The following is a 24,092-nucleotide window of genomic DNA, read 5'->3' as shown; positions in this document are numbered from 1 at the left end:
GGACACGAAAGTAGAAGTAGGACTCTTAGAGACGTGAAAGGGGAAGGGTAAGAATGGAAGAGGAATAAGAAAGAACAATAGAGTGGAATAAAAAGCGGGTCTTTTCTTTCATTGGACTGCCTTTATAAAATGCTATAGATTGGGGTAGGGTGGGTCCTAAACAACATGTGTTGATTTCTTTTTGTTTTCTTGTTCGGCTATTTTATTTTTTCCAACGTTTAAAATTTGAATTAGAAACAGGCTTGTTTTACATGACAATCTCAGTTCCCTTCTCCGTCCCGTCCTCCCGTACCACCCCCAACTAAAACCCTCCCTATCACATACCCTTTCTGCTCCCCCTGGATGGTGAGGCCTTCCATAGGGTGTCATCAGAGTCTATCGTATCTTTTGGGATAGGGCCTAGGCCCTCCCCCGTGTGTCTTGGCTCAGGGAGTATTCCTCTATGTGGATTGGGCTCCCAAAGTCCACACCTATGCTAGGGATAAGTACTGAACTACTACAGGAGATCCTGTAGATTTCAGAAATATTGATTTTCTTACAGTTCTGAATGGGAATGGCCGTGGTTCATTGTGAGGTGTCTTTTCCCCGCTTACAGATGGCTGCCTTCTTGCTGTGTTCTCTGTGTGCTGACATAGCTTTTTAAAAAGGCCCCATGCATGTTAAGTACTAGCTCTACCACCGAGTATACCGTTAGCCCCTTGCTTTAGTTTGATTTATTGTTGCTCCATGCATGCACAGGACCTGCTCTTAATCCTGTACCCATGTGCAGCAGAGTCAAGCAGAAACAATAGAGAATAATTTCTGGATATTGGAAACAAAGCAAAATGAACAGGGTAATAAGTGTATCCTAGGAAGTGAATGTCCTAGATTTATCAGATATTGGCTTGGTTTTCATAGCAAAGATTTGCATAACAGAAGTTAAATGTTAAACTTAAACCAAGGGCGGAAGTTCTGAGGGCGGGAGTATTTGGAGCATGTGGTTGCCCTACAGATGGCTGGGAGGTGGATTTGTGGACTTGGAGTGGGGGAGAGTAGGGTAGAGAGAAGAACAGAGTGGAAATTGCTAAAACTCCATGGAATTGTTTATGCTTCAAGATGTCAAGACTAGCAGCAGCACTTAAGGACCCCTGGATAACACCCTCCCCCCCAGACACTTCCCTGGAATTAAAAATTGAGAGGAACTTCTTTATCCATTTTTTTTAACTGCACATGCCCACAGTGTACCAGGTTTGTCTGTAAAGCAAAGCACATCATGCATGCACGCTTTGCAGTTTCCAAGCCTCAGAGGTTGTAGTGCCCCGATTGCTCAAGCAGAGTTGGGGGACAGGGGTTCTAGGCTACCCAACCTCGGGTTCCTGGGACAGGCAGGTGGGCGGGCAACTGTTGTGGGACAGTGTGGCCCCAGGCGCCACGTACCGCCCTCCCCGCATCGACCCCGCCCCCTTGCGCGCGGCCTTGTGGGTAACGCGGGGCCGCCAGGTGACAGCTAATGGCGGCGGCCGCCTGACGCGAGTGGCCAGGGAGCGCAGCAGGGCGGCAGGGGGCGCGTCGCGGAGCCTGGCCGGCCGCCGCTGCACTCCGGGCTGTGGGCTCACCGGAGGCGCCTGGCTTGACGCGTCATGGACAGGCCGGTGGCGGCGGCCGCGGCGGCGGCGGCGAGCTGCGAGGGTGTTGGGGCCCGGGGCCAGGGCCGGCAGCTGGCTGGAGACCCTCTCGGGTTGCGGGGGGCGCTTCGGGAGGCACCCGGCAGCCAAGCATGGAGACCCTGGACAGGTGAGTAGGGCCCTGGACGCCACAGCCTCTCGGTGGCCAGCTCAAGGCCCGGCGTCCCCTCCCGGGCTTCTGGTTCTTAGCCCAGGGCCGAAGCGCGGGTGGGCGGCTCCTCCACAGCTCCTTCTTGCCTTCCCTGTCCACATCTCCGGCATCTAGCTGCCCTAGGACCTGCTGGGGACTGGGGACCTGCTCACTTCTGCTTCGAGAGCTGACAGCTCGACAAGCTTCAGAACTGTCAAACCTGTGCCAATGCTTACTGCTCCTTGAGAACCCCCTTGCTGTGTGTGGCCCGGGCCAAAAATCCTCTCTGGGGAAATGTCGCTTGGCTTCTTGTTTTAACATCGCCTTCTTGCCTAAATCTTGTGATTTTAAGATTGATTCAGTTCCGCTGCTGCTGCTTAGAGTGGAAACTGGGAGGTAGACCTCTATAAGCAGTAGATCTGTCGCAGATGGTAGTAAAGATACACAGATTTGAAAAAACGGAGATGGACTACTTCCATAATGCTCATGAGATAAGCATACAATCGTGTACTTTCAGTTCTTTACATTTTGAAGGACACAATTCTATTTTTCTTGGGCACACTAGTCTCCTGCTTCTGAGGTAGATTTAAAATAGGTCAGTTCAAGGCATACCTGCCCTGTCCAACTGGGAAAGGCCACCACCCACCCAGTCGAGATGGCTGGAACATCCAGTTTCCCCACTTAGATCTACAATGAGGCAACAGATAGTTGTGATGTAGTTCAGTGAGTTTGAGGTGGCTGTGCCTGCCTGTCTTAGTCATTCCAGTGTGCTGAACTTTGGGAGTTTCCAAAGACAGGCACTGGAGCAACATGTAGAACTCTCTTACTTTTCTAGCTCAGTGTAATTACAGTATATTTTAATACATTAATCACTGAACAATAGGCTTCACTAAAAACTAACCACAGTTAACACAGCCCTTGGAACCATGAGGACTTCACTCATCCCAAAGTATTTAGCAACACATGAGTTCTTATCCATTCAGAAAATACCACAAGATGACTTTACTTTGGCTCGAAGGCTGAGAATTGAAATTGTATGTGGTTAGTGCTAGGCTATTGTGAAACACAGAAGTATATTCAGGTGGCAGCATAGGTCTGAGTCATTGAAGTAGCTGAGATATTTCACCCCAGTATGTCTCACTCAGTATTTATTAGAAACTACAGGTGACCAGGTCCCACTCCCAAGGATTTAGATTTTGGAGGTTTAGGGCAGGCCCAGGAATATGGATTTTTAAAAAGCTCTGTACTATAGCTAAATGGTGACCCGTTATGCTTTGGTTATGTGGCCATGTGGTCCTTGATTGAATTGGGGATGTAAGATGTTAGTGATGTGAGCAGTAAGGAAGGAGGCCAGGCATTTGAATTGAAGAAAGAATGGAAGTTACCGAGTACATGGAGTGGGGAACACACTTTGTCCATGAGAGCACAATGTGTACCTTGTGAGGAACTGGGAAGAGTGATAGACTGTTGCCTGTGAGAATAGGTGGGCTATCTTCCTAAGAAGTTGTGCTATCAGCCCTTCTCAGGATGTGTATGCTTCTCTTAACCTCCATCAGTATCATTCCATGTGAAAATGCAGATTCTTGGGGACCATACTAAATCTAGTCTGGGTTGGAAACCTAAACCAGGAAGTCTTAGGCATCTTTCTGGGGCTTCAATTCATAAGGCAGGAAGAGGACACAGAAGATGGGTGCAGTTCAGGGCAAAGACTGGGAGGATTTTCAGGGTACTCAGCACTTAACAGAGAAGCAGGTGAGTATTATGCTGTGAGGAGTGTAGGCATCTGTGAAGGGCATGGGCATTGTGCCTACAAGTGTCAAGGCTGCAGAAACCAAGCTTGTGAAGCAGATTTCAAAGAAAGCAGTTTAAGGCATACCTGCCATGCCCAACTGGGAAAACAAATTGAGCATGGAGGGCAGTTGCACAAGATAACAAGGAGGGGAAAGAGGGCTCAGTTTTGACATCTCAAAAAGCACCCATGCATACTTTTCTTTGAGGAGTGACTCCCCCTAAAGGGAAGTTGGGCACTGTGAGCTTGTGTTACATGTGTGATGTGTTCCTTGAACCTTGAGGCCTGTGTAGTCTTTAGAATATTTCACTTTAGAGTATTTCACTTCTCTTTGAGAAGAAGCTGTGGTCCTATGAGAGGATGTGGCTTCCTAAAGGTCACAGATCTAGCTGGTGACAGAAACAGGACTTGAACCCAGACCTCTGTTGGCTGGCCCATTATACCACTCTGTGTAACTCCTCTCACCCAGGCCACTTCCTGTTGCTGATGGCAAAAACACATCAACACCAATAACCCTACCCCCTTCTCAAAACAGCACAACCAACTACAAGGCTACAAAGGACATATGTTGGTTCACAAAACCACTCCAGAGAGGAAGAGATGGGAGTGGGCACAATTTGAGCTAAGGACTGCCTTTGAAAGAGTGTTGTCAGGACTCCCTTCCCTATCTCTTGTGTTTGTGTCGTTTTAAAAAAATATATCATTTGTTTTATCTCTTTGTGTCTTCAAATTGGATAGGAATAGGCTTCTAGAAGCCCTGTGGTAGATCCATACAACACCAATACAAAAGGAATCCTGGGACTACCTGGGCAACTCATCTATAAGTGGGGCCAGGAAGAGGTGGGTCAACCCCAGGGAGCAGTGATTGCAATTCTGCAAAAAGAAGTGTCCTTGTAAGAAGAAGGTGGGGCAGGATCTAGTCAGCAGTTGATTTCCTCTGGTTGATTTATGTCTTTGCAGTCATGGATGGGTGCTAATGGGAAAAGGGGGAAAAGAGGAAGCTTGGTGCGGTGGTTAATACCAATAAATACAGCACTCAAGAGGCACAATCAGGAGAATTGCTGCATATACAAGGCCAACCTAGTAAATATAGAGTTTCAGGCCAGCCTGCACTGCAGAAAAAGACTGTCTCAAAAAAAGGAAAGGAGCAGGCAATAAAGGAGACACTAGCATTTAATCCCAGCACAGGAGGATCTCTGTGAGTTTGAGGGCAGCCTGATCTATAGAGCAAGCACTACATAACTACAGAGAGTGACCTTGTTTCAAAACACACACACACACACGCACACGCACACGCACACGCACACGCACGCGCACGCGCACGCGCACACACACACACACACACACACACACACACACACACAGAGAGAGAGAGAGAGAGAGAGAGAGAGAGAGAGAGAGAGAGAATATATAATCCCCCCCTAGAAATTGTGATTGAGTTCTGACTTCTACCAGAATCATGAAATCCTAGTGTATCATAGGAATGTCTACATAGTCAGCAAATATTTTACATATATTTTTCAGCCACAAAGACTGGGCCACCTTAATCAGAGACTACAATTAAGTAGATGTTCTGTCTTTTAAACACATAAGTGTGGATGTAATTGCTGATGTTTTTGTTTTTTTGTTTTTTTTCCCTCTTCATTGGTTTTTTTTTTTCCTGTTTTGGCAGATATGGAAAGGAGCCTAGCTCCTGAGGGCAAGTTTTAAACTGCCTAGTTTGCCTATTAGTCTATTAGGTCAGGTGAGCACAGGCCAACTACTCACCAGTCATGTGATCCTGAACAAACCTAGAAACTCAGTTTTATTTTCTGAAAAATGGGTTACTGGGAGGCTGGGTAAGGCTGCCTTTTAGACTATAAGAGGGTTGTATTTCTTTGCACTGTTGTGTTTACATATTGAGGCAGTTTTACAGCATCTGTGGTACCACCTTTAGCTCAGGATATCGGTCACTATTGGCTGTGCTGGCCCCTGAAGTGATGGCCACGTTCCTGGATATATTGTTGTCCCAGCATGCTCATTTCCTTATCTAGTCAAGTTGGCAGGTGTCTGTTCTGCCTTTTTGTCATAACTGGTTATGTAGCTCTGACATAACAACTGGAAGGAGCTTTTGTAAGTTAAAGCATTTACAGAAATATAATGTAGCATCATTACTTTACATAAAATATATTTCCTAGTGTGTTCTATATTAACTTACCATCAGCTTTACCCCAGTAAAAGTACAATATTTTCTAGATTTTAAACTGTCAACATGAATTTGAATGTTGTTTGAAAATCATATGTTTTAAGGTAAATATTTTACTTTGGAATTAATTTTCTATATGCATTATGTTAATTTTCTATGTACACTGTATCTACCATATAATTTTGATAGAATAAAATCCTGTGATATGTTAGAGAGTACCACACTTGACTAGAAACCTATAATCATTGAAAATTATTTATTGGATGTATATAGATATCTGTCTGCATGTGTCTGTGTACCATATGCATGCCTTATGCCCACAGTGGCCAGAAGAGGACATAGGATGAACCTGGACCCTCTAGAGAGGCGCTGGTAATCTTAACTAATGAGCAGTCTCTCCAGCCCCAACACCTACAATCTTAGAACTTTTTGAAAAGGTTGATTGATTCATTTAAAATTAACCTAGAATCTGCTCTTATTTTCTTTTAAACTAAGTAGAAAAGGAACCATATAGTTTAAGACATTATGGTGCATGTCTGTAATCACAGTACTTGGAGGTAGAGGCTGGAGGATGGGGAGTTCAAGGCTATCCTCAGTTATATGGAGAGTTGAAGCCAGCCTTGGCTGTACATGAGACACTGTTTTAAAAATAATACCTGTATTTGTTTATTCCTACCCAGGACACATTGCTTCTCATTAGGAGCCCTTGTTTAAAGATTTTAATCACACTATTTCTTTTAGTCCTACAGGGTCACATGTTGAATGGTGTAAACAGCTTATAGCTGCTACAATTTCTAGTCAGATTTCAGGTTCAGTGACATCAGAAAATGTGTCCAGAGATTACAAGGTAAGCAACATTCATTGTTCAATTCTTTATTGGTATATCAGTACCCAAGAAGCTTTGTAGTTTTAGTTCACATGAACCTTTGACTACTTTGGGGATGGTGAGGACAGAGTTTCTCTAGTATTCTATCTAAAATACAGAGGGAAAATATTACCTATGTCTCTTGTTTGTGGTTATAGTTTTATAATTGACATGAAAAATTGTCCTAAGGTTTTGAATATTAAAATAATCAAGCTCTGTTTTGTTATGTTTAGTGGGCATAATAGTGGTGCTTGTGACATATCAATAGTTGCAAGGAATTTTGAGGCTAGCCTATTGTCTACAGATACTCCCTTCTAACAGCAGGCAAACAAAAAGAAACATATTTGCTTACTTTGTTACTATTTTGTGTAGAAATCACACATTGATGGACATTTCTTTACAAACATGTTTTTGTAGTTAGGTATTACATTTGAGTATTCATCATTAGTATGGATACTATAATTGTAGTATGGGGCAGCCTCATTTTTCAGGCTTTACTGGAGTGAGAAACCTTTGTTTATTTTAAAAGTTCAATTCTCTGCACAATCTATGGTTAAAAGTAAGTGCTTTCTTGTTGGCACAGACTGGTTCCTAGCACTGTCCTGGTGTTTAATAGATACTCAGCAAATAGTTATTGAATGAATTAACAAGCAGAAATCTTAGCTGTTCCATCTTTGTACATTCTACAAAGTAACGTTTTGATTCCAGCAAGCTGTTAACAGATATACTAAGTGAAACGTGGTATTTTCTTTGTGTTTGTTTGAATTTTGCTTTGGTTTATTTGGGTTTTTTGCCTGATAGGAATGGGTGAATGATTTTTTTTTCCAAGTATGCATGGCATACATTTGGTTATAAGTGAACAGCTCTCAAATGACAGCAAATCTCACAAATAGTTTAAGAGCCTCAGCCAACATTCTACTTCTTCATAACTGCTCCTTGTTGAGGACTTTTAACATCCTTGCCTTTTTAGATCATAGCATAAGTTCAGAAACAGAGTTCAGCACCTGTGATTGAGATTTGCTCTTATGCTGTCATGTGCACTTTGCCATGCCAGCAGTTGCCATTAATTATGCTTACCAAAGGTTGTAGACTAGCAGAAATTAGATAACTTGCCACTTGAAGACTGGCAGTATGTCTCTTAATAGTGTCCCCAGTTTGTGAATTTCATGCATGGTGACAAGGGACCATTCTGAGGCTCTTGATTTTCAACCTAATCAGGAAGCCAGTGTGTATACAGTTGGGAGATGCGGGCAGCGTGTTGCCCCCACTTTACCAGAAACTGCCCAGTGAAGGACTCCTGTCAGCAAAGGATAGTGCTCAGATTCGGGGTGATTTTCTTTATTTCTTATTAAAAGTTAACCATAGTATTTTCATTATGAATTAATGGTGTCATGGCGGTTTCGCACAGCCAGGTATGGTGGCACACCCCAGTAATCTAAGCATTTGGGAAGCTGAGGCACGAGTACCAACTCTAATTCAAGGCCAACCTGAGCTACATTTTGAGTTTACTGCTAACCTGCGCTACTGTCTCAAAATGCTAAAACAAATAGCAAACATGATTGAATGTTGACTAGTCTTGTAATATACATTGAAATAACTAAATAAATTGAAATAGGTAAAGTTTTATGAATTTTAATCTATTTACAAATTGTATGTAGCAGAATCAGTTCTTGCTGTAATGGTTTAATATATTCTTTTCATGAAAAATAAGATTTTCATATATTTTGGAAATCGAAGTTTAAGTCTCTACAACAGATCATAGTCAAAGCCTTTGATGGATTATTATAAAATAGCATGTTTTATAACTAAATCTACAAAGTTGATATTAAGCCTATAAATTGTTAGTTATACCTTCTTCAAAGAAATATATTTTTAAATAATAAAACCATAAACTATTCATAAACTACCCAAACTTTTGTACATGCTAGTTATAAAACTCAAAGTAACCATTTTGGCCTTTGGGGACCCTGTAGCCATGGCATAGATTTGGGTGTTCAAATACAGTTTCAGGAGGATTAAAGTTGCAGCCATTAGTAGATAAGATTGAAATTATCTATTGTGTAAATATCTTATTTTCAACACATACAGATTTGATGCTGACTTCTCTCTCCTCCCTAGGCCCTCCCCTCTTATCCCTCTCTTCTCTCCAGTGCCCTTACTCTCTCTTTCTTTCCTCTCAAATATCCTCCTCCTTTCTTCCGTCCTTCCTTCCTATATTTCCCTCCCCCTTCCCCCTCTTCTCTCCCTACTCCCCTCCTCTCTTCTCCCCTCCACCATGTCTGCTTTCTGTCCTCCCTTCCACCATCTGTCTTCTCTTTCAGTCCTTTTCTCCCTTCTTCTTTCCCGCTTTCCCTTTCTTCCTGTCCTGGTTCCACTGCCTCCCTCCCCTCTCTCCTGTCTTCCTCTCCTTCTCTTTCCCATAGTCTCTCCTTCTCTCTTCTCCCTTCCCTTTCTATTCTGTTCCTTTGGCTCCTTCTTCATCCCTCTTCTCCCCTCCCCTCCCTTCCCTTCCTTCCATTTGTCACTCTCGCTCGCTCCCTCCCTCCTCTTCCTTTCACTTCTGCAATTTTCTCTCCCATGGGTTTCTTTTTGCCTCCCCCTTTTTCTCTCAGCCCCTCCTCTTGTGTTTTACTCCTTCCTCCTGCTTCACCACACTCTCTTCCTTTCCCTCCCTCTTCAACCCTTTCCTGTTTTCATCTCCTCACCCTCCCCCCCTGTTCTTCTCTCCCCTCCCCTCTGCAATTCTCCTTTGCCGTCTTTTCTTCTTCCCTCTCCTCAGTCTGCTCCATCCTCTCACCTCAGCTGCACATTTTCCTCTCCTGTCCCTCTGCTCTCTCCTTTCTCTTTTCCTCCCCACTTCTCCTCAATGTCCCTCCCCTTCCTTTCTGTCCATCTTCACCTCCCTTTCTCACACTCTTCTCTCTCTCCCTTCCTCCTTTTAAGCTTTCTTTTCCCCTCTACACAAACTCCACATTCTCATGGCTCTTCCCTCTAATGTACTGGGAGTGCAGGTGTGCTCGAGCATACCTGCTCTCCCACAGCTCTTATGCACATGGAAAGACAAATATTAACCCAGGTGGTATGCAGTTGCAGCAAGCCCAACTTGTAGAGGTAGAATTGTGAAATGACAGGTATTTGGCAGACATTGTCACACCTGAAAAGATAGACAAATACTACTACTTAATAAATGTTTACTTTAATACCAAGCTATCCTAAAAAATAAGCCTGATAATTAGCATTATGAAAACAAATGTAATAAAATGTTTTCTTTGCTTATCTTCCCCTTGCCAACTCAATTGCTTTCATTTAACCAGGCCAACATACAGAAAAACAATCTTGGGGAATGGTTTATGAATATGATCAAAATACATTGTATGAAATTCTCAAATAATAAACACATTTAAAATTTCCCTTGAGCCAGGCATTGGTGGTACATGCCTTTAATCCCAGCACTGGGGAGGCAGACGCAGGCGGATCTCTGTGAGTTCAAGGCCAGCCTAGAGCGAGTTTCAACATACCCTCCAAAGCCACAGAGAAACCCTGTCTCAAAACCAAAACCAAAAACAAAAAAAATCCCTTGGATTTGTCAAAAATTTAATACTATGATCTGAATGTCATTTTCATAAAGTACATGGAATAATACCATTGGAAATTATACTGAAATATTTCTACGGACTTGGTGGAAATGACACAACCTATCATAACTTCCATTATTTGGAAGAGGGAGTTTTATGGAGTAGTAGAAACAGTACTAGATAACTCTGTGACCTTATATAATCTGTCAGTGTGCAAGCTTGTATAGTCTGTGGCGTTTCCTTGACTGTTATGATGAAAGGATCATGGTCAGATTTGAAGTATCTAAATGCCTTTATTTCTACAATATTTTCAGTTACATCTTTTTCAAAAGGACATGACTTTGGTCTGTTTTTTACCACTTAGTGTACTATGTGACCACCTTGCTTCTTCAGGCTGTAGTAATATCATCATCATGTCTCTGTTCCTCTGCTGTCTGTTTGCTCCCGTTGCCCTTATAAACACAGTAATCCCAAGATTCCATCTTTAAATAGTGTGAACTATAAAAAAGTAGAAAATTAGTGGTATATTGGTGACTCATGCCTTTAATCCCAGCACTCGGGAGGCAGAGGCAGGTGTATGTCTGTGAGCATAAGGCCAGCCTGGTCTGCAGAGTGAATTCCAGGACAGCCTTCAAAGCCACAGAGAAACCCTGTCTCGAAAAACAAAACAAATAGAATATTGGGATGACAGTATACAAATTTTCTCCCTTAGTTTAGACTATTTAGAGAAGAAATCTAGCTATTGTTAAAGTGGGAAAGTGCTGTAATTAGTCTCTGGATCCTCAATAGAAATTTCCAGGACTTTGGAGGAAAGGGGGAAAAGTGTATGGAGAGCACCTTATTATGTTTGAATTAGGTCTTGATTCATGTTTTCCAAATGGGATACTACTCTATGAAAAGGGAAGCTTGAGCAAGGCCTTTCAAGGATCTACTGTCATAATCTATGGCAGAAAACCTAGCTACATGACTTACTTATTAATCATAGACTGCAGATTCAGAGGCCTACATGGGGACAGTTAACAAAGGAGGCACATATAGGTGAGATATGTGGAGAATTGAAGGTATAGCATGCTCCCATAAAAGCATTTTTACAAAGCCCCATTACTATCTATTTAACAATAGCTGTCCAGTTTTAAATCACTATAATAGATGAGAAAAGATCATCATCCTATGAAAAGGAATTCCTTTTTAAAAATGTTAAGACTTGCTTTTCTGCTTCTGCAAAAGTAGAGCAAATATATTTTTCTTTTTCATACTAAATATAGCTAAAATATCTGGGTATTGTCTATAAAATAACATGAGAACAACCTGAAGTTCAGTAAACTGATAAGAAAAAAACTGGCTAGAAGTCTCAGTACCCCAAAATTGAGAAGCTACAGAGCAGGAGAAGGTATACTTGGAAACCTCATACCTGATAAACATTAGTATCTAGAATACATAAAGAATACTCAAAACTTAACAGTGAACAAAAGACATGAGGCCTTTCACCCTTTAAAGAGGTGCATGCAGAGCAGAGAAAGAAGCTCATGAAAAGTTCATCAACGTCACTGGAATAGTGGTAAGACTGGACTTACAAATTAAAGACATGCAGAGACACATCCCTGTCAGGGTGATGGGAATATAGCTTAACAATAAAAAAGATATAGTGATATACTCAACTGGATGAACCTTTAGAGCATTATGTTAACTAAAACTATGCAGTGCTATTTTGTGAAAATGAACCTCCTGGGACATACACAGGGAGACCACCTAAGCTCCTCATTTAAGGCTTACATCAGAATCCAATTCCAGCAGGAAGGAAATTTCTATGTGTGTTTGAAAGGGCTCATTTCAGGAGAGGAGCAAAGAGAGCCAGAGAGAAACATACCCCCAGGACTTTGAGGCAAGCACCTGCAAACCTCCTAACACTTTCCTATCTTGGCTACTGAGGATTTTCTTATAGCAGCTTAAGAACTGTGTGAACCTACAAATGTGTTATTGCACTCTCCAAACTGTCCAGCTATTTGCTTGTAATAGCAAAGACACTGGGAAGAAGTACTGCCATCTGTCTTTTAAACTCAGCCTCTACTTTGCTCTGCAGTAGGTATAATTTCCATAGAAAAACATTATTGTGAAGGTTTCCTTCTATCGTTCATTTCTTGCTGTCTATCCCTTTACACATCGGGACAAATGTGAAAATACTACAGCATGCTGGAGTAGATGAGTGGAGATAGAGGAAGAACAGAGATGACTGACAGGGTGCTGTTGGCTCCTTCAGCAAACCTAAATCAAGTTAAGAGATCCTATGTGTACTGCAGACAGATCAAAGTGGGCTTTCTATGTTAATTAGTCAGACCCCATACTGAGATCCCATAAACAGCAGAGTTCCTGGGGGAGCAGATGTGGATCTGGAATATCAGGGTTTAACTAGCAGCTCTGCCACCTTAAATTTGGTCAGTTTTCCTTTTTCTTTTTTTATTTATTCTTCTCTTATATATTGCATCCCAACTGCAATTTCCCCTCCCTCCTCTCCTCCTAATCCCTCCCTCCACCTCCCTTTTTCTCAAGATCCACTCTTCCCCCATTTCCCTTCAGAAAAGGGCAGACATCCCAGGTGTATCAACCAAATACAACATAACAAGTTGCAATAAGAATAGGCACAAACCCTCATATTAAGGCTGGATAAGGCAACCCAGTGGGAGGAAGAGTCCCCAAAGCTGGCAAAAGAGTCAGAGAGAGAGACCCTGCTCCCACTCTTAGAAGTCTCACAAAAACACCAAGCTACTCAACTGTAACATATATGCAGAGGACCTAGGTCAGACCCATGCAGGCTCCCTGATTGTCAGTTCAGTTCCTGTTAGTACCTTGTGAGCCCTGCTTAGTTGATTCTGTAGCCCATGTTCTCATAGTATCCTTGACCCCTCCTGGCTCCTACAATCTTTCTTCTCCTCTAGGGTTCCCTCAGCTCTGCCTAATGTTTGGCATTGGGTCTCTGCATCTGCTCCCATTAGTTGTTGGATCAAGCCTCTCAAATGACAATTATGCTAGGCTCCAGTGTAAACTATAGCAGAATATCATTAGGAATCATTTCACTGACTTTTTAAAATTTTGGGCTAGTTTTCTTAACTGTGCCTTCCTTTTCTCATCAAAGAAATGGGGTCAGGGATACTTCTTATCTCTGCTAGCCTAAAAATAAAAACAGTTCATGTATATCAGGTGTTCAGAGAATTGGCTTGAACATAAAAGACTCAAGTGTTTTTATGGCATAACTCTTGCTGAAGGAAAACACTGGAAGAATTAAAAGTGAACTTTAGACTAGCAGAGACTGGGAAGAGGGAGGTAGCAGTTTGAGAAAGTTTATTTTCTCATCTGAAAGGAGAGGTCAATAAACACTATTTTAAAGTACCATATTAGGAAGTAAAGCAAAGTCGCTGATAGCAATAGAGGAAATGGTTAGAAGAATTAGAAACCGGTCTAGTCAAGTGCAGTGGTCCAGAATGAAGCTCTGGTGGGGAGCCTTCCTTTATCACCATATGCCACGTATTACTTTGTTTACTTTCAGCCAACTTTGTTGAGGTACAGTTAAGAAGGGATAAACTTTGTTTAAAGTATACAACTTAATAAATTTTGATATTAAAAACATCCTCTCAAAAGCTACATTTGAGCTTCTTAACCCCAAAAGTCTCTGCTTAGGAACTTTGGGGCTTTAATTCACTTTGAAGAATATTATCAGTTAATTCAGAACACCTTTTTAACTGCACAGAATATTTTCTTTCTTTTCAAATTTTTTCTTTGTTTTTGAGAATTTCAATGTATAAAATGACATATGATCACATGTGCTTCTGTATCCCCTTTCCAACTCTCCCCCATGTACTCCCAACCACATGTCTCTTTGTTTTTTGATAACTCACTATGTGTGGGTGGATAAAGCTTGTCATAGATAGATGATTTTGGGGCCATCCACTGGAGCATAAGATACCTACAGTGGTCATATCCTGAATGAAGAATGATTCTTCCTCCCATAGCAACTATCTATTGTTAATAGCTCTGTCAGTATGGTGTGGAGCCTAGAGATCATCTGCCACATCTATGTCAGGATTTTAGTTGGCTTGTATATGCCATGTGCATGTAACTGTGATAGCCATGTCATGTCCAGAACACAGCATTTAATAGCACGCTTTCTCACTGTCTCTACCTATTACATTCTTTCCACCACCTCCTCCTCACAATGTTCCTTGAGCCTTGGTGCCAGAAAGGGGGATGGTGGAAATAGATGTCCAGTTCAGGGCCAAGCACTCAACAGCTTATTCTCAGCAGTTTGATCAGTTACACATCTTTCCATTGACCATTGTTCACCACAAAGAGAAGGTTCTCTAAGGTTGAGAGCAGAATAGGTCTAAATACAGAATAGGGTATAAATACAAATACTTAGAACACAATTCGATAGAATGACCACTAAGGAAAGGAAGAATAGCAAGTTCTACATTAGGGCCTATAAACTCACTAGACACGGGATTTTTGACTTCGACTCCAGAACCAGGAATAAAATTCCCTCCTGTGGAGCAGGCCTCAAATCTAATCAGAAAGCATCCAGTTACTCCCTAGCAATCATGCCACTATTGCACCAGTGAGCATGTCTTTTCTAGTAACTTGATACCTTAATATGCTGGGTCCAGCACTGTGTAACAACTCTGATTATCTTTTCTCCCCACATCAGCCCACAGAGCACCTTCTGGCATTAGGGAGGAAATTTTCTGGAGAATTTAAGAAATATTTTTTGTTTTGCAGGCATAGTGTGTGGTGTTTTCAGCAACAAGGGTTTACCACATAGTTATGGTGGGTAACAAAGGAAGCAACAATAACCTGTGGTATTTGGTGACCTGGGACCTCCCTGACCAATGACTTGTAGGGAGGTATTCTATACCTTGCACTGCTATTTTCATTTGATGACTCATGTCTTCTGGGTAAATCCGTTTGGACTCCTTTTTGTCCTTTGTAGCCTGTGTTCCTATTCAGGTGCTCTAACCGCTCTTTAGTAAATCCATAAAGTGAATAACCTGGCAATTGTTCTTTTGATGATGTGTTTCTCATTCTACATCTAGTGGTTCGATGCTAGCACTGTAGACTTTGCAACAGGGTACAGACATATTGAACTCTTCCTCCAGAATGTTACAACTGTTTGTTTTTCTAAGGTTCTGTCCAGGTGTGCTGTTTCTTCTGACTAGAGCTTTCTCACACAGAGGCTGAATGTTTACTTAGGATTCACAGGCCACAGGCACAGGAATAAGACTGTGGAAGTCAGTGTCTCAGTTAAATAAAGGATTATTTCACCTCCTCTCCAGGGACAACCACTACCTCTTCCTCCCTACAACTTCCTCTTTGCTGCTATGTCCATCAGAGAGGTAACCCTTGCTTCCAGTGGGGTAACCAAATCAGAGAGTTTAATTCTGGAGTCCCAATCGCAATTGGAAATTTAAATAGAAATCAGGTTAAAATGTGTGATTATCTCATGGTTAGGTACTGACTTTATATATAGCTAAACTGTATTCTGGATCCAGTTTGTGGCTTTCTGATTTTGTTGGCTGGTCTAAAAGCCTGAGTCCCTTTTTATATCATTGCTTCTATATGGAAAATGCCTTCAGTTTTCTAAATAGAAACATTTACTTTTGAAATGCAGCCTGTTCACAATAACCCATGAAAACACTTGCTGGAAAGGTTTTATGTTTAAAACAGTTGGAGGTGAAGGAGATGCATTTCTCCAAAGTAGATACTTCGCTGAAAATCAGAGGACAAATGTATTAGGATTGATTTGATATAGGATGAAACTGAGGGTAAATATGTTGTAGAGGATTAAAATATTTCTTAGGAACTAGGCTGTTGAATCTAATGGCATAATTCACAGGTTAATAAGAACATTTCCATGATGATGATGTTCTGTATTTTAACTAACAGGTTTTCAGGAGGCCTGATACCAGGGTAAGGATGTTTGGCTTTTGGCAGATGGGCCTCCTACTTATACATGTCTGTGCTTTATGGAACACTTGGTCTGTTTAGTGTTCTTTACCTTCTCACTGGTTTTTATGAGTCACTCTGATCAATTTGCTCTGCTGTGTCATAGCTTTAAATGTTCACTGGAAATGCTTTGTTTGCTACAGTTTTTTTAAACGTGCAATAAAAGCCTATGTGTGTGAAGGCAGGTTGCAAAAAGTGTTACTAGTGTGCTGTACTGGCTTTCCGCACACCACATGAATTCTGACCCAATGAATGATCATGGCTGGTGCTATTGTCTAGGCCTATCTAGGCCTCTTTTTAAAAATATGCTTTTAATTGAAACAGAATTATGTCACTTTCCTTCCTCCATCCCTTCTCAGCTACCATCCCTTGAAACTCTTCTATGTCCTCCCCACTCTTTTGGAGTCTATAGACTCTTTTCTTTTATTATTATTGTTCCTTTTTTTTTTTTTTTTGGTTTTTCGAGACAGGGTTTCTCTGTGTAGCTTTGGAGCCTATTCTGGCACTCGCTCTGGAGACCAGGCTGGCCTCAAACTCACAGAGATCTGCCTGCCTCTGCCTCCCCAGTGCTGGCATTAAAGGCATGCGCCACCAACGCCTGGCTTATTATTATTGTTTTATACACACACACACACACACACACACACACACACACACACACACACAGTGCTTGTTGTGTGATTCATGCTAAAGAACTTAGCACCCAAAAAAGTGATCATTTGTTATCCATCCAATCTAAGACTTTAAATCATGCTTGTGTTTGCATGTTCAATCCAAAAAAAGTTTTAAGTGCTAATTTTGAAGCAAGGTTTACAAAAATCAGTATTTTTAAAAATATGGATATAGTGAATTGTAACTTATATTTTCCTCATGATTTTCCTTCCCTCTATTTCAGAATATTCATAAAGCAAGACAAAGATTGGTAATTTGCATGCATCTAACTCCTAGTGTCAGATATGAAAAAATTAACCCATTTTCATTACATGGAAACAATCTGGATTTTCATAGTATGATTTAATTACTTCAGTTTGAAATTTGTATTCTTATTGAATCCAATGAAGTTGTACAGAAATAACCAGGTTAAGTAAAATTCTTACTATACTAGTTGGTTTACCATCTTACCTTGTTTTCTTCGGCTTGTAAGAATCATTTTCTTTCATTGATTCATACAGTTAAGTATTGTTGTTTGGCTTTGTTCTTGCATGGACTTTGAAATACTGTATGAATCTGTTTTGATATCCATTAATTTTTCTGCTTTAACATTTAAAAATCACAGAATGACTCTGTTGTCTTTTTTTGTAAAAAATTAGAAATTTCAACAAAACAGGCTGCATTTAAAATCTACACTGCCATGATGGGTAGCTATAAATTCATATACTATAAAATGTGTCCTGTAATTACTGAAATTTATTGACCAAATTGTAAATTTGTGAAGTAGTAAATTATTTCAAAGTTTGCTACATCTTCTGTTATCTTGAAAATATAGTCATTTGAACTAGTTTCATAAAGTAAAACTTAAACTGTAATATTTTCACTATTAGAGATTTGTTACCACTTTAAAAGGGGATTATAATCCTGTCATGTTAAGCAGTCACATCCTTTTTACCACTCGTCCATAGTATAGTTGTTAAATTTTCAAAAGAGAATTGATTTCATGAAAAATTAAGAATAGCATACCTTTAAACAGAATAAAATGAAGAATATGTGGTATTTAAGTTTTTGAAGCATGCTTTTGATACTGTATTTAGAAATATTAATGTGATTCTGATTATAAGTCACAGTATTTAATTAGTAATAAGTAATAAACTAACACACACATATGTTTATATATTTATATTATATGTAAAATCTTGAGCATGTGTTATGTGCATGAGTGCAATGAAATTTACCCCTTGGGGAATATAATACTCCATTAGAAGATGCAAATACTTACTCTATCTAAAATACCTATGTATGAACCACCTTTGTATTTTGGCTTGATTTTGCCCTTTCTGTGATTTCTGTGGTGTGTTTTATTTTCTATGAGCACATCATGCGCCTGTTGTGTTCTTTGCTATTTGCTATGGTGTTGCTTAGTTTTATAAAGACAGTGCATTGTTTGAAATCCATGATGTTTGTTTGCTTTTCATTTTTCTACCCCAACACAAACCCAGAAAATAGACACTACACTTTAGCCCGAGGATGCTATAGATGGTCCACACATTATTTCCTTAACTTGAAGGGGGCAAGTGTGATTTACAAAGCCATAAAAGGTTTGTCAACTTTTACATGGTTACTGTCTCTTAAAAAAGAAATTCTGTCCTTTCACCTGTCTGTTTGCACGTGTTTCTCTTTCTCTTCTCTGCCTTTTCTTGTCCATGCACCTGGTGCTGTGCAGGAGCTAGAGGAAGAACACAATGGCTACCCTTCTGAAGCTGAAGCTGATCAGGTGGCAAGTTCTACATGTTCATGTTTGTAGCTACAGCCCGTGTATCTAGAAGCCATTTCATCCTAGATATCTAGGCAATAAGCAAAGCTTTCCAATTGCTTTTACCACTATAATAGTGCTCTCCTGTCTATATTTGTTAGATTCCATTATGACATTATTTGCAAAAATTGGTTTATCCAACAGTTTTGTCAACTAGAAATTGGTTTATTCACACTTCTTGGCTTTCCCAAAGTAGGGTTACATGACATTCACCACTGTAAGAATGTGAAGTGCTTTTAGTGAGGACCTAGAGGGGTAAACACAAATTCCACAAGTTCTTTATAAGGGTGTGGACTTTCTCTTATTCAAAGTTGCATAGTGGGGCTTGAGGTTAAAAGCGCTGGCTGCTCTTCCAATTTCCAGCACCCACATGGCATCTCACAAGTGTCTGTAGCTCCAGTTTTAGGAGATCCAATACCCTCTTCTGGCCATGTGATGTGGTGCATATATTATATATATGGATGGATATATATACAAAACACCCATACACATAAAATAAAATTTGAAGTTACATGATCTGTGCCTAACACAGCACCTGGTATTTTGTATTTGTGGAATGAGATATATATATATATATATATATATATATATATATATATATATATTACTAATAAGAGTACAGAATCCTACTGTTTGCTTCATACTTCCAGATATTCTACAGATTCATGAAGCAGTAGTGATTTTTCTGCTACTGTTATAGAAACCCAATAGGAGAATCATGTAGAAGCGCTGTGCTAGGGATGCCTGGCAAGCCTCAAATGCTCAGCCTTGTTTTTGTCCTCCATCACCTGCCCAGAACCACCTTCCTTCATTGACTCCAGAAGCATCTTTTAGGACTCAATTAGAAAATCACTGCTTTGGGCATACAACTGTTACATAAGCTGTCCACCTGGAAGATTAGAGTCATGCTCATGAAAAACAGTGGAGAGGCCATAGTCATCTGGGTGAGTTGGATCCCTCAGTGACAAAGTCAAGAGGTTGTAGATCTTATCTAGACATTCAGGATCAAAGCACCAAGGTTGAGGTGAGCTCATAGGGAATTGCTCAGCTTAGCAACAAAGTGAATTAGAGGCACAAAGAACAATGGGTATGTTTATGAGATCAAATTTATTTCATCATTCAGTTGTGATGCAAGTAGGTTGGATAAATCAAGGGTCAAATCATGTCCTGTGCAACCTGATAGTTGCAGTAAAAGCTTAATAGAGCACAAATGTGAGTCCCATCTCCTAACACAGCTTCATAAAGAGAATCTACTATACTCACCAAAATGTCTCTTGACTTCCTATGTTAAAACTAAATGCATTCCTTTCTCTATGGAAGAATCGGAAGCATTGGGGGCCATTTCTTTGTGTTACTCTAATAGATGCTTTTTCATCATTTAGAAACATGTCCTATATTTAATGACCATTAGCAACAGTTTTTGTTTCTTTGATTTTTGAGACCTGGTTTCTCTGTGTAACAGCCCTAGCTGTCCTGGAACTTGCTCTGTAGCTGCCTCCCGAGTGTTGGGATTAAAGGCAAGCACCACCAATGCCCAGCTTTATTAAAGTTTTATTTATCTCACTGTGTTCACCAACACATTTATGCCTCATAAAAATGCACAGATGTTTCCAGTCATATTTGACTGTGAATATGGGACAAGAATAGAACCAGTTGTTCCTTACTCTTTATCTTGAGAGCCTTGTGCATTCTGGCAGGGTTTCATTGACTATCCCAGGCTTGAAGTCTTGGAAATGTTTGATGTGGCTTGCTCTAAAGCTGAACGGCCTCTTCTCTTTTCAAATCCCCTCCAGATTCTAGTAAATAGAGAAGCTTGCTTTCATAAATAGATTCCAAAATAATTTATCATCAGTTATTTTTAAATGTAAGTTATGGAATCTCAGTTTTATAGTATAGTATTTGTCCATTAAAGTAAGTTTTGACAATGTAATGTTTGAAGTAATTTACAACTACATCACTGATTAAAGTAGCTTTCTTACTTGGTAATTATGTCATAAATTTAGTCAGTAGTTCAGATAGTAAATTATAGCAGGCCTTCAAATTAAGGCTTCTATTAATAGTGTTTATAAAGTCTATTAAGAGTATTTATAAAGCCAAATATTTAAAAGTATACATATTAGTTTATGCTCTATTGTATAAAAGGCATATTCCCAAATCAAATATAAGTAAAAAATGAATGTATAAATGGAGCTGAGGGCAGAGATCAGTGGTAGAGCATGTTTAAGGCCTTGAGTTTGATACCCAGGGATTAAAACAAGTATAATGAAATGATTAAGTTGAATTTTGAATGGAAAAGAGCCAAACTTATAAGAAAGCCTTAAAAGTAATGTTAAGATGGGGATGTGATTTAGTGATAGAATACCTGCTTAGCATATACAGTTTTATCTCTATCACTATAAAATCAAAATTTTATACATTTTTTGGTCAAAATATGTCTTAACCAATATGTACTAAAAATTCAAATTGAATATATTGTTTGGATGTAATGATGAACCCTAATGTATAAATGATTTTATGAGTACACTTTTGATAAGAAAAGAACGGGCTATGTAATCTTCTGCTCTCTGGGTGGAAGAGACATACATACCATATCATTTATCAGCATCGCCCACCCTGTTTTCTGATGCATGTAATGCCCTCCCAAGTGTTAACAGGTATTCCTGAAAAAGCACTCCCTGATTGAGGAGGTAGGAGGCATGTGTTGTACTCTAGTGCCCTCTTGCTGATTTGGTGTACATTAACACACTAAAGCCTAGCCTAGAGCTCACTTTTTTCAAAAGCCTAATTTGTTTTATCTAACACAGCATTTCCCCGTTTTTTTTTTTTTAAACCTATTTACATCTCTTGGGAAATTAATGTTCTGTGAAATACAGCTTGGTAATTGCTGGGGGTTTGATCATCTTATTCTTATTCAGGACACATTGTGTCAGACATGCCAAGGAGAAAATGACTGGTTTCCTTGGTAGCAACTGACAGGGTGGCAGTACATTGGAATAGGCCTTAAGTCTAGGCTCCAATCCTAGCTTTGTAGTTCAAGAACTCCATTCTCTGCTCCCCTCTGAGTTATCTGGCACCAAACAATGAAGCTTACAAGAATCTGGCTCCCAAGTCACAGCCTGATAGTAGGAATAAGGGCAGGAACTGCCCAGTTATCCTTCTTTTAGCATCATTGTAGCCAATGAACCTAGCAACTCATTAGCAGTTTTCTTGCAGAGTGTGAAATTAGTTATAAAAATGAATTGGCTTGAGAAATGTGTGATGAACACACTCTGCCCCACAGTATACACTGCAATACAGATTGGGTATTCTTATCTCAAATATTTGGGACAAATGTTTCAAATTTTGGAATTTTTCATATTTTAGAGTATCGGGTGAGACCCAAGTCTGAACACAAATCTGTGTGTCTTCTACACCTTACACAATAACCTGAAGGAAAATTTATACAATACTTTTTAGTATATGTATGTTTTAATTGTAACCTTTCACATAAGGTCAGGCGTGAAATTTTATACTTATGGCATAATGTTGGCTCTCAAAAGGTTTCATATTTTGGAGCATTTACTATTCGGGATATTCACATTATAGATGTTCAACTTGTATATTCTTATCTGCCAATGCAATCTCTAACGTAGAGTGAGCAAACAATAACATTCCCATTCTTTATGCACCCTGACATACACTCAAATGTATGTACACACATATATAAACATGCACACACATACATGTACATGCTTGCACGTAGCTGTGCCTCAGTGCCCAAACCTAGGGCTTTCTTTCTTTTTTTTTTAGGGCTTTCTTTAGTTGTGCAATGTTCTGAGACCATTCTCTGGTCATTTTAATTTTGCCTTAGGGATTCCCAAACTGTTTCGTAGTTTGGGTCATTTCTACTTTAGCTAAGCACATTGCCTCTAGTGTTTTTATTTCTATTAGTCTTATGCTCAGAAGATAACATTTTTCTCACATATTTCCAAATTTGATGGCACCTTACAATCACTGTCTGTGTAGTATTACAGTATCTATCTGTCCCGTCAAGCCATTTCTGTATTAATGCTTTCTAACTGTTAATTGTAAATATGTGTAACAATTTGCTAGAATACGCAGCATGATGCCCTATAGTGCTGAGCTTTTAAAAACTTTTAAGGGGGAGGGGCATACATTTTTGCACGCTTCTGTAGCCTTATCAAGAGATCCCAGAATACCAGCATTCTTTTCAATATACAGATGGAAAGTGAGATTTATTCCTGTTTGGTTTCTTGCCAGGCTCTAAGGGATGGAAATAAACTGGCACAGATGGAAGAAGCTCCACTTTTTCCAGGAGAATCAATTAAGGCTATTGGTAAGTTTAATGTATACCATTTGCTTATAGGAATCTATAAAATGAAGTGGTACTTTCAAAGCATAGGTGATATTTTATGTTAAGATCATCTAGACTGATTTAATTAGGGGAAAAGGGATTAGGGTACTAGGCCTCTTCATTCTTATTGGCATCCTCTTGACCTTAAGAAATGTAATAATGTAGGGGAATCTAGGTAAGTGGCAGCTGAGTGTTTACCAAATGAAGAGAAGCCTGCTTGTTCCTCATGAAATAAGAGCTGATTAGACAACCAATGTAATGCTGGCTTGCTGCTTTGATTGACTGTTTCAATATAAAGTAATTTATCAGTAGACCTCAATAGCATTATCTTAGTAACAGTTTTGAGAACTTGACAAATAATTTTTGTTGGCTTCTGTGATTATAGAAAGTAAATTTTAGTGGAAGAAAATGGTAAAATGGTATGTACTGCCACCTTGACTTATAAAGGTAATGACATGAGGGTTACCATACCTCCCATGATAAATTGCCATGCATCTCAAGAGATGGTACATAAGGAGGGGCTTCTGGGTAGAACTTTTTCATCTCAATTGGCTGGGTTGGATAGTAGAGTTTGCTGGGCTATATGCTTATTCCTTCATGACCCTACCAACATGGGAGTTCATTCTCAATATAGTCATCTCATTTTAGGATCATTTGAATGGTTGGGCTGTCTTACCAGAGCTTCATTCTCTCCTGTTTGTGTCTCTTATACTCTGGAAATGGAGCTTTGTGAGATAGAAGCTTTCACATAGCCCTACACCTCGCCCAGTTACTGGCAATATCTTACAGGTACATGTTAGGGACAGCTGCACATCCTTAAGCTTTAAATTCCTCCAGTGGCTTTCAAAGGATAAGTAAATTAACCCCTAATATTAAATAAAATATGTTTCTGGAGGCAAAGTATTAAAGTAGGTCATTGTAAAGTAAAATACACCCTATTGAGTATTATTTTAGAACAGGATGATTTTTGACATAGTATGCACTGGGAAAGCAATTGTCACTCTTATGGTAATGAACATATCAACCCCCCACCGGTAGTTTTCTTATGTCATCCCTTTTCATCTCTTCTCCT

The 24,092-nt window shown here is 39.9% G+C and overlaps 1 protein-coding gene across 1 annotated transcript in view; it reads left to right on the top strand.

Moving 5' to 3' along the window:
- Positions 1–1,472: 1,472 nt before the first annotated feature.
- Positions 1,473–24,092, top strand: part of Mtmr1 (myotubularin related protein 1) — a 67,976-nt gene continuing 45,356 nt past the window's right edge. Inside the window, 6 exon segments of the mRNA XM_027432237.2 lie at positions 1,473–1,671; positions 1,674–1,773; positions 6,510–6,615; positions 16,140–16,163; positions 17,095–17,121; positions 22,927–23,002. Of these exon segments, the coding sequence (XP_027288038.1) occupies positions 1,620–1,671; positions 1,674–1,773; positions 6,510–6,615; positions 16,140–16,163; positions 17,095–17,121; positions 22,927–23,002 (385 nt within the window). The 5' untranslated portion in view covers positions 1,473–1,619.

The sequence above is a fragment of the Cricetulus griseus genome, chromosome X, assembly GCF_003668045.3.
Source record: "Cricetulus griseus strain 17A/GY chromosome X, alternate assembly CriGri-PICRH-1.0, whole genome shotgun sequence".
Taxonomy (NCBI): domain Eukaryota; kingdom Metazoa; phylum Chordata; class Mammalia; order Rodentia; family Cricetidae; genus Cricetulus; species Cricetulus griseus.
Note: the sequence above shows the minus strand (reverse complement) of the source record. Positions and strands in the feature narration are given on the sequence as shown.